This window comes from Hydra viridissima, unplaced genomic scaffold (assembly GCF_058129835.1).
Source record: "Hydra viridissima isolate aposymbiotic clone 2 unplaced genomic scaffold, HvirCarnegie_v1 scaffold_8, whole genome shotgun sequence".
NCBI lineage: Eukaryota > Metazoa > Cnidaria > Hydrozoa > Anthoathecata > Hydridae > Hydra > Hydra viridissima.
Window position 1 is genome coordinate 11,859,103 of NW_028324307.1, and position 11,752 is coordinate 11,870,854.

Consider the following 11,752-nt stretch of genomic DNA (forward strand, 5'->3'; position numbering starts at 1 on the left):
AAAGAATACAATAGATAAATGCACATAGTGATATTAATCTCAGTATTTTTACAAACATTTTTTGTACCAATCTGACCATTTTCCCTCATTATATATATATATATATATATATATATATATATATATATATATATATATATATATATATATATATATATATATATATATATATATATATATATATAGTATGAGAGATAAAATATATAATCACACACACACATACACACACACACACATATATATATGTATTCCAATACTATAATATACCAATAGCACCACTTAATTAACAACTTATACAAATGCCATCATTTTTGTTTTGTTATTACAATTACCTGTTTAGTTCTCATATTTAGCTCACATTTTGGATTTTAAATCTCTTCTAATAATTTTATATGAATTTTTTGGCTTACATCAGTATCTATTGTTGGCAATTGTTGTTAACATGTTAGTTACTGGAAAATGTTGCTAGTTTTGTAGTTATTCAAAATTGTTATTAATTGCAGTGTTTGAAACCAGGTTTTGAAAATAAAGTCATCAAAATGATAACAAATTTTATTTTTTTGTTGTTAAATTATTTTGTTTTTGGTTTTACTTGATGTTGAAAATTTTTTGCAATATTTTTCAATATATTTAAAAAGTACTTTTCATTAAGGTAAGAAAGATTTTTTTGTATTTGTTGTTGCTGGAAAAAGTATGAAACTACTAAATATTCTTGTTTCAGTTTTTTGTTTATTACCCTGTTAGACAGTTTTAAACCCTAATCGATGTTTCTAATCCCAACAGATGGTTTCTGTTGTTGTTGCTCTTAGTCAAAAAGAGATTTCTTGGTGGAAATCAGCACAGCATATAAATGTTTAAGCCAGTATATTATTTTTTGTATATTTGATTTTAAATACATGAATTTATCTCAAGAGCTAAATACTGTTAGTAATGTCTGGTCGGCCAACAGGTGGACAACTAGCAGTTCTAGGTATTGAATTTTTAATAATATCTGTGATGTCATATTATGGAATGAAATGGCTTGTAAATGTTCTTGATCCTACTAACAAGCAAAAGGAGGTTGCAAGAAAACAGGTGTTTATTTGGCTTTTTGGAGTATTTACAATCAGTTTTAGTAAATTTTTTCAATTTCTTTATGCTGCAACAATACTATGTTAATGTTTGTATTTCTAATGCTTAAGAATTATCTTGAAAAATTGTCTTTCTAATTTTTTTACTTTAAATGATTTAAATTTTTTATTTAACACTTATTGAAGGCAGAAAAAGTTATCAAAAGCCTGGGGCTGACAAATGTTAATACGGTATGCACATGATTTACACTAAATAGTACTAATAACTGCTAATTACTTTTTTATTTTTACTTATTTGAAGGTTTTTAATGTTATAGATTTCCTTATAAAAAGTTCATTTCTATTATTTCTTATTTTTATACACTTAACTGCAATATTAACTCACCTCTTATACATTTTTATTTATTTTAATTGTCGCCAATATTATCATATATTTTGACAAACATATTAAGAATAGAACAAATGAACACAATTATTTCGATGATAATAAAATTTACTTTGAGGATGGTGAAAAATTAAAAGCTAAAATCAAAAATATGGTTCGTTTAACAAAATGAAGTAAACTGATTATTATTGTTATGCACACTAATACAGCTTAAGTTGAAACATTTTTGACTTATCAATAACTAGTGTTACCACTTCTTGATGTTATTACAGCCTGACAACGCCATGGTATACTTTCAATTAAAGATCTAATTGTTTCTTGAGGGATACCTTCCACAGATAAAACTTTGTCCCAGCTCATTTGGACTGTTAAGTGGTGGATTTTAGCTTCTAACATGGCATCCCATTATGTCCCAAAGATGCTCTATTGGGTTCATATCTGGATTGCAAGCTGGCCATTCCAAAACTCTAATATTAACATTATTTAAGCATTCAGTAACAATATGTGCCATATATGGTCTAGCATTATCCTGCATAAGAAGGAATCCATCTTTAATGTATGGTACAAAAGGTACTACAAAAGGTTCTAAAATTTCTGCTATGTATCATTGAGAAGTCAGACGTCCACCATCAACAATAAAAAGGTCTTTACAAGCTGTTAAAGATATTCCAACCCATTCCATCAATGAGCTGCCTCCATGTAAAGTGGTTTCTCGAATGTTACAAGCAAAATATCTTTACTCCAGAATGGCAGTAAGTGCTTAAGCACTCAGTTAGCACTAGTTTTTTGGGGGTGGATAAGTTTTTTTGGTTTTATGGATGGGGGGGATTATTGATGGTAAATGCACATCGTATCTTTTATCTATTGTCTTTGATTAATGGTTGTGTTCCTGAATAAAACTAAAATACTTCAGACCAATTATTTAATCCTTCTTATGCCTCAGTCCACTGCTTAGATAAACAAATCAAAAAATCAAATATGTACCAAACCTGCACATGTGAAGTGTGCAAGTTTACTTTAAAGGTATATTATTAGATTTAATAAAACCTTGTGTCAAATAGGAAACAATGGCTATTAAACACTTCAAGTCAGCTAAAGATAGAAGGCAACAGTCATTGGCCACAAGACATCCAAAAGCTGTGTAATGTCTACTAGATACTAAAACATGTTATGTGAATAATATTGACTTAAATGCTTTGAAAATCCTGGCCTAAATATGTTACTATGTATGCTACTATGGCTGTGAATGGGCTATTATTGCATATGTTCCAAAACTTCACTGACCTTGAGAGACTATTAAAATTGTTGATTTATGTTGTTTTTTAGTAGCTCTTAAGATTTTGGGGAAACTTTTTTAATTTCTAGCCTATGCCACTTTGTATAAGAAAAATTTTCTTTATATAGAGTGACATCTTAGTTAAGCACTATAACAAAAAGATGACGACTTTTGATTTTTTTGTTGATTTCTATAAACAATTAAAACTGATTGCTCATGCATTTATTGTGTAATCTTTAAAAATTCTTTATGTAAAGTCATTATATGTTTCAACTTTCTTTTTATAGTTGACTGATTATGAGATGTCTATAGCTGCATTACTTGTTGATCCTCTTTCATTGCCAGTTTCTTGGAATGATATTGGAGGCCTGGATTCAATTGTTGCTGAGATCAAGGTACAATGAAGGCAACTTTTTATTCATGTGTTTTTCAAAAGTAATTCAAATTTCTTACTAGAAAAATGTTATTTATAGAAAACGAATGTTGAATAATCTAATTTTCCACGTTAGAATTTCGCTCTTATTTTCTATATTAAATAATGTATTTGCTGTAAGATATTTTTGATTAACTGGTTGAAAAAAAAATGTTTCACAGGGAAAGTTCCTTGTTGATTTTCCCTGTATTCCTTAATTTAAAGAAAAGTTGTTTCAAAGATAATTGAAAGATAATTGGAATTGAAGTTAACAAAAAAAGTTTACTAAAGGCTAAAGAAAGGTTGTTTTTTTTTAAAAGAAAGGTATTGTTTGAATGAATTTTTTTTTACTAAAGAAACAAAGTTGTTTTAGAAATTATTTCTAAAATTTTATTTTTTATAAACATACTATGAACATAAAAACCATAACTTTTATAAAAGTCTTCTGTGAAATTTTTAATTATACAAAGAGAAAAAAAGGTATAATAATTTTAAAATGCATTGTTTTTAAACCTGCTACTGTGTATATGATGAACTTCTGGTTCCTTTTTTAGGAAACTATTGTTCTGCCATTTAAAAAACCAAAACTTTTCAGCCAATCATCCTTGTTATCTCCCCCAAAAGGTCTGAATATTTTATTTAAAAAGTTAATTGATTAATATCGGCTTTAACTTATTCATAGTTTAGATTTTTTATCTACCATTTATAATTTCTCTTTTTGTTTCATAATATAAATATGCAGGTGTTTTGTTATACGGGCCACCAGGATGTGGGAAGACAATGGTGGCAAAAGCTACAGCAAAAGAAGCAGGTCTTTATGTCAATCTTTATTTTTATTTTTATCGTAATAATACAAATATTATTATTTTTACTGTTGTTGTTGTTGTTGTTGTTGTTATTATTATTATTTAGTTATTTTTAGTATAATATTTATTACATATAGCAATTATTATTAACAAAAATAAGCTTAATACCAAACGTTTTATTTTAAATAGGTTGTCGTTTTATTAACTTGGATATTTCGTCGCTGACTGATAAATGGTATGGAGAATCACAGAAGTTGGCAAAAGCTGTATTTTCTCTTGTAAGTTTGTTAAATAAAGATTATTATATTTGAAGACTTTAATAAAAGTACTTAATCGCGTTTTTGTCAAAATAAAACTTAACGATTTCATTTTGACAAGAGCTTTCATTTTACGATTTCATTTTGACAAAATTATGTACTAAATAATTATTATTAACACATAAAAATCAACCTAAGTACCTTTTATAATCTCTTTTTTGTTGTCAAAAAGTGAATTTCATTGAATTTTTATTTACAAACTGGATTTTCTCGAAATTGGTAATTTCTTACTTATTTATTTTTTAACATTTAAGTCTTCATTTTTTCATTAATATATTTATTTTATTTTCTCATTAATATTTTTATTTTATTTTTTTCGATTGCACTTTTCTTTTTTCCTTCGTAGGCCAACAAAATACAGCCGTGTGTAATATTTATAGATGAAATAGGTTCGAAAGTTTTATGATTTAAATAATCAAATTTGTTTTTTGATGGCTATTATAATTCTTTTTTATGTCCTAGCCTTTTTTTTTTCCCGTCTTATTTTATATTTACCCTCTTCATACTTTTATCTGATATATTATTTTCAGTTGCATCTTTTCACGAGGTAATATTTATGGTACAAAATACATAGTGTGACATGATAATACTTCAGCATGATGAATTTTCTTAGATTCTTTTCTTCGAGTAAGAGATTCGGCTGATCATGAAGCCACAGCTATGATGAAAGCGCAATTTATGAGTCTATGGGACGGTAAAATATTTTACGTTCTTTATTTTCTTAATTTTTTTTTTAAATAAAAAAATAGATATTTCAAAAATTCGGACAGATTTGTCTCCTCAGATGTTTATTTTAATTTTAGTGTAATATTTAAGGTCTGCTTAGCGAACCTAGATCGGACGTTATTATCATGGCAGCAACAAATAGACCCCAAGATATTGATAAAGCCATCCTTCGAAGAATGCCTTGTCGTTTTCATATCGAATTACCTGTAATGATATTTTTTATAAATTAATCTTAAAATATTGTTAAAAATTTATTAATCTACATGACGTCATATTAATCGATTGATATTATTCTACCAAGAGTAATAGTTTTTGAACAATTTTAGAACGCTTTACAAAGGTTTTCCATACTTCAACGTCTTCTGGCTAGTGAGCAGGTGGGTTTTCTATGTCTATCACTTAGTCAAAATTTTTCTGACTTTCCTATCATTTAGCCAGATCGTTGCTATGAATGTGTTTCTTTTATTTTGTTTTTGTATCGTGTTTTTGTATCACGAGACTGTTTCATTTTTCATCAAATTTTTCATCCGAATGTTGCCATATTTTCGTAATGTAATTTATTAATATAATACTTATATAGATAGATGATGATGTAAATTTTGAAACGATATCAGCATTCACGGCTGGATACTCAGGAAGCGATTTGAAGGAGTTGTGCCGTCTTGCAGCGTTACAATGTTTATTTCGCCAAACGGAAGAAATAGGAGAAATATGGCATGCTTTATTTTTTAATAGCCTGAACTGAAATGAATTACTTAGGAATGAATGTGGGATAGGTTAGGGTGAGGAGGGTTACTAGGTTGAATTGTATTCTCGTTTTGTGATGTTTGTTATTATTTATTTAGTGATGAGATATCCTCAGAAGATACGTCTGAAAAACTAATTTCAATTAATCATTCTGATTTTGAGAAAGCCATTGAAAGAATGCAGAAAAATAATTTTGGCAATTATTTTATGTAGCGAAGAACATTTGTGTTCGAAAAAATGAAGATGATTTATCTCGTAAGATGATGTCTTCTTGAAAAACGATGATGGTTTATCTCGTAAGATGGTGTCTTCTTGAAAAAAAAATTAAATCAGTCGGTCCTTTCCCTGATAATATTCAAGATGATATTTTTGCTAAGTCTTAACTCTTGAAACATTCCTGTTAACAACGATTCCTAGTTGCTGCTACAGTATTCATGTTGTAAACTCTTAACTAAGAGAGATTTTATGTTACAAATACTTCATTCCTACAAAAAAAAAAAAACAAGGTACTTGGAACAAGAGAGTTTTTTCAGTAAAGTATATTAGCTAAATTTTTCATCTTTTTTGGTTGTTCGCATATGTAGTTTGCCATTTGTGGAATTTTTCTTATGAAATACTTTCGTTGACTATCGAACTGCTTCAAAATTATGAATCAGATTTTCGGAGTATTTTTAATGAATCTATTTTAATTAGCAACTAATCAATTGTCTCATTAGTAGCTAATCATTGTTTCATTACCTTTATTGTGGTTTTATTATTGATAATGATGTAACGAGAGAAGCTTTCTGAATACAATAAGTTTAATATATTAAGTTCATATCTTTATAATATGCTAATATTTTTTTGCTTTTATAAAAAGCAACAATGTGAACTTCAATACATCTCTTAGGGGTTGTCTAACGGGTGAAAGCAAGCGGAAAACTGAAAGAAAAAAAAAACAAGAAAAATGGTTAAAAAAATGGTGTGATTGATAATTTCAACTGCTTTAGAGTTCAATATAACATTTAAAATAGATCCCAGAGCTCTGTGCAAAAAAAAAAAAAAAAAAAAAAAAAGACGCATATATTGACTAACTGTTATCAAAATGTGATAAAATGCTGTACTTAAAAATCCCCTGTCTTCTGTTTACAAAGCAATAAATATAACTTGGATTTGATATTATTGCTGGATTACGTGTTTTATATCGAGAAAATGAGCTTGCTAATAATATAGCTTAATTGTTTAATACTATAATTTAGAAACTTCACAAAAACAAAACTTTTTTAATGACGAAAGTAGAGTTTTTCAAAAAAAAAGGCGGATATAGAGTGTTTTTTTTGAGAGATGGTAACATTTCTATTTTTTCCCTAATAATTTACTTTTCAAATTCATGTTTAAAAAACGCTATTTTGGATATTCTTCATTATTTAAGCAAGTTTTTAGTCGGTTTCTGTGAAGTAAAAATATGAAATAAATGGCTTGATAGTTCAAACTTAAATTTCGAGAAAAAGAATTTTTGCTAGAGTTAATTTGGTAAAAGAAACTGTTTTAATGAAAGTGTTGTTCATAATACACTTTATATAGAAAGATACGTGAATTTCTGCGTTTTCTCATCCCGACTTTTTCTCGCAAAGGAAATACTATTCCACAAAGCGCTATATATTTTAACATAAATCTATTTAACTAGAAAGAGCTAGAAAGAACTAGAAAAGCAGCGTTTATCAAGGCTAATTTTTAAGTCTTAATTGTCAGAGTTGCTATTTTTAAATTCGGTGGAACATAATAATTTAAATTTCAAGTTTTTTTGTAAATTTGTCAAAATCTTAAAATATTTACTAAAGATAAATTATTTAATTTTTAAAGGTGCGATTTGGTTTTATTTCTTTTCCTTGTATATAGAGAATTCAATGAAGTTAATTTAAATCACAAGTAACGCAAGAAACCTCATCGATTTGAATACCTGATCGATTTTTCCTCGTGGAATCAATACCTGAGTTCTTAAGTTATTTATTATTTTTTTTAATCCTTTTTTTTTTTCTCTCAAGCTGTTACACATAACTTGTTTATTAGTTAATTTTAGTTTAAAAATTTTGTTATTTAAAAGGTTGTGTAAAACAACAATTGATGATCAGTTTAGTCAAATTTCAGGATCTTTGCTAAGATTTCAAGAAGATCTGCTGAGATTTCAAGAAGATCTCAAAATTACGATAGTAATGGATTGATAACCAGTAAGCAAAACAACTAAGTAACAGATAGTAGAATGTCTCCAGAATTAAGAACAGAGAAACGGCTATTAGTTATTAATTTCCAATAACAGCGTCAGAAACACTCAGAAAATATTTTAAAAGACAGGTGACATTCAATCTCATCCTGGATATGGAAGGTCAGAAAATCTACAGAGCACGAGAACTAATTGTATTTAGTCTAAATATCTAATGTAAGTTAATGTGAATTTACCAAAATTTTCAATAAACACCGATAAAAACGTGTTTTTTTCGATTTCAGATTGAAACATTTTACTCAGGAAAAACAGTATTTATGGAATTGGAAGAAAACCGATGATCACCGGAAAAAAGCTTTAGATGAGGAGAGAATTGCTTGATCTATGAAAAAGTGAAAGCAATTCATTTTCAATGTTGAAAATAACTTTGTAGTAAAAAACAGGAAAGCAAAAAGAGAATTTATGTTTTAGTTTGACACCTTGATGCAAAAACAATTTAAAGGCCATTTTTCATGAAAATGTGTTTTTTTATGGTACTTTAAAAAAGTTTTAAACCAAAAAAAATCTTTAATTAACGAAACATATAAGTTTGTGTTTTTTAAAAAAATGCAACAAAATAGATGTTTTGAGTGCATTTTTTAAACTTGTCAATACTATTCGTTTAAGACATTTAATAATTAAAAGATTAACAAAAAAAGAATTTTTAGAATATAACTTCTCCGAGATCTAGATTCAGTTCAGTGACAAATTACATCTCTTTCCTCGGAGAGATTTTAGGAAACATCTCTAGGTTGCTGTAAGTTTTTCTCCTCCATGAAAGAGAAGCTGCTCCTTAAAATTTATACCTGGAAAAGATTGAAGGTTACTTGATGCACTCCCATTTTTCCAAATTCTTCCTATGGCTTTGCAGTACAGATCCATCTAGTTGTGCAATTAAGGCATTCTATCAGTGCTTAAGCGACATCTTTATTACAGTGCATAAATGGAATCACACGACCAAATATTGATCATTTGAGTTAGTATTATAAAAAAGTTTGTTAGTGGACCTTTTGGCTAACACTCTTAAGTTTTTCTCGAAACACACCAAATATGAAGCTGCTACAATTGTAGAAGCTTAACGATTTAGAGTTTTTCCATGGTTCAATGAAGTAAATTTGGTATATATATATCAAGTGAAAGAAATTTAACCAGACTTGAAAAAATAACTTTTCACTCTAGAAAAAATAACTTTTTAGAAGAAAAAAAAATTTTCAGGAAATTCTTAAAAGTGCATTGAAAAGATGAGTTAAAAATATTAGATATTTTTTTCTTGTTTAATTTACGCATTGTTTTGAGAATCTATTTGTGTATTAGTGAATGAACTGCTTGTGGAAAATTTTGAATTTTAGATCAAATTATTTATAAAATTGACTGCAAAAAAAATAATTGCATAATAACAACAAAGATATTTATTTTTGCATAAACCGAGAGAACTTAAGAATCAAACTGGTAAGTAAAAATGAAAAAATACATTTTCGTCCTAGAAATTGAAAATAAAATAAATTTTTCAGCAAAATAGCATCAAAAAAACAACATTTGTCTTTCCATCATTGAAGCCTCGTAGGTGATTTGAAAAATCAAAAAAATTCATACCGTCAGAGCCAAAATAAAACTGGAATTCCTTTTACCACAGTGTCCTCAATCATTAAGAAACATGATCTGATTGGATCTGTTGCTAGTTTGGCTGAACACTTTAGACGAAAACGCAGGATTATCAGTGTAACCAATCGCAAAACCATCATTAATGTAAAGTAAAATAGATTCGTTTCGACAGCTAAACCATGGCCTACTTCATACACGGCCGGATATGTTGCATAAATAGGCCGAAAATTGGAAGGCCAGTCTTTCAGTATTTTAAGCTTTTGTTTTTTTAAAACTGAAAATAGTTTTTATAGCAAAATTTTACGTTTTTTAAAGTTTAAAATTTGTTAAGTTTTCCTTATTTAAAATTTTTTAGGTCAATTCATCTGTGAAAATCTAAATAAAAGACTGTATTCAGGTAACAATAAAGGTTGCTGAAAGAATTTCGTATTTTTTATGTACTCTTTGAAGCAAAGCTCAAGAGATATTCCCTGCAGATACTTTCATGTTAAAACTGTAATCATTGAACTGAAATAGTGAGAAACCATAATCAGAGGACTGATATGGTAGGAAAATGAACTTTTTAGTACTAATCAAATTATCAATTAGGCTCAAAACTTTTTGGACGGATGTAATTAATAATAACTCGAGAAATACTTATTGAATTTATTCCAAAGTTTATTATATTATCTAAAGTTTTTAATCAATTTATACAGATTTCAAAGGATGCTTTGAATTACTTCAAGAGTAGGTGTTATCATGGCGTGGATCTTGCTTTTAGTGATCTTTTTCGTTGCTGCTATCCATTTTTGCTTAAATTTCTTTGTCACCTTTTGCTGATTTATTACTTTTTAACAAGATTCTTTATATAAGTGCCCAGTAACTCTCGATTACGCGCTGCTCAAGGCAGTTCGGAGGATTTGTATCTTTCGGGATGATTTCGATGACGTTTTGATTGTATCACTCCTTTGTCTTCTTGGAGTAATGGATCGTTGCCAAATCTGGTCAAAAGATAACCGTATTGCTGTGTTTGTTAATAAATGGCAAAAGATATTTTTGAAGACATTCGGTGATGTACAAATCGGAAGTCAATGTCTTTCGAGTGACAAACGGAGCACTCTTAAGACCACAAGAGCGAATCGCTTACCACACGAGGATCTTCGGGACAAACCTTTATGTCTAAATATGTTTAAATTTGTTACTGATATAGACAACTTTTCACTGATAATAATATTGGTGGCCGGGCAACTTTGAAAAATCTTTTTTGCAGTACGTTTCGTCGTCTGTATTACATAAATTTTCTCGGTTGAAAAGTTTGAAAAACTTCTTTGCGTGGCGAATTGCTTTTAATTCTCCATCAATTGATTTCTTCGGAATTAATTTCTTTAATATGTACAATAAGTGATAACAAAAATTTTCAGATTTTTTCAGAAATATTTAACAATTTAAAAATTTTCAGATTTTTTATATCGTAAAATAAATCACCCCTCAGAATAACTTTGTATCATATTAAATCAAAATGGTATTGCATCATACTCGAATTATGTACCTAACAACAAAAATTAGTCAATTTAAAAGCTTTTTCACATTTTTTCATATTTCATTATTAAAAAAGCTTAAGGAGTTTCACCAACTTGCGGTTCTAAATATAAAACTGAAACACATCCTAAGACTAAATAACACATTCAAGGATTAATACTCTAGAAGAATTAAAACGATATTATTTTTGGCCTACTGTTTCAAGGGAATGTTTTCATTAAGCAGTGGTGTAGTTAGACAATGAAAATCTGAGATATAGCGTTCGTAATAAAACCTAATGAATTTATAAATAGTTTTTGATTCCATCCTTGATGAAACTGCCCACAGTTGTATAAATACATTAACGTTGTTTATTTTCTCCTTAAGTTTTTATTACTTTATATGCTGTTTGAGTAAATCTGGCTCTTTCTCGACCTTTGATCTAATCATTGAAAATCAATGATATTAGATTTTTTTAAAGTTCTTTTATTCTCGTGAGCTTAAGTTAAACATTCTTGTAATCATCATCTTAAGTATTCCTATCGAATACTTTAAAACACATTAAGACTGTTGAGTATATGCATTTGCAAAATGGTAAAGATTATATAAACTTGCTGAATCAGCAGATTATGTTGTTGATTTTAACAAAGAAAATTATGAATGATGACATACTCT

General features: G+C 28.2%; 1 protein-coding gene across 1 annotated transcript; it reads left to right on the forward strand.

Moving 5' to 3' along the window:
- Positions 1-267: 267 nt before the first annotated feature.
- LOC145186985 (outer mitochondrial transmembrane helix translocase-like) lies at positions 268-6,548 on the forward strand. The gene is made up of 12 exons (XM_090096085.1): positions 268-1,074; positions 1,257-1,301; positions 3,019-3,126; positions 3,698-3,767; positions 3,886-3,954; positions 4,139-4,227; positions 4,613-4,655; positions 4,880-4,960; positions 5,083-5,198; positions 5,319-5,369; positions 5,573-5,706; positions 5,838-6,548. The coding sequence occupies exons 1-12, from the start codon at positions 931-933 to the stop codon at positions 5,950-5,952; spliced, it is 1,065 nt and encodes a 354-aa protein (XP_089952211.1). The 5' UTR covers positions 268-930; the 3' UTR covers positions 5,953-6,548.
- The last annotated feature ends 5,204 nt before the right edge of the window (positions 6,549-11,752 follow it).

What these genes read in the sequence shown, in the direction of transcription:
- LOC145186985 (XM_090096085.1), top strand. Translation starts at nt 931, where the DNA reads ATGTCTGGTCGGCCAACAGGTGGACAACTAGCAGTTCTAGGTATTGAA. An exon ending in AATATTTATAGATGAAATAG is followed by an intron (nt 4,656 to 4,879) that starts GTTCGAAAGTTT and finishes GAATTTTCTTAG; the next exon opens with ATTCTTTTCTTCGAGTAAGA. An exon ending in GAAGAAATAGGAGAAATATG is followed by an intron (nt 5,707 to 5,837) that starts GCATGCTTTATT and finishes TTATTTATTTAG; the next exon opens with TGATGAGATATCCTCAGAAG.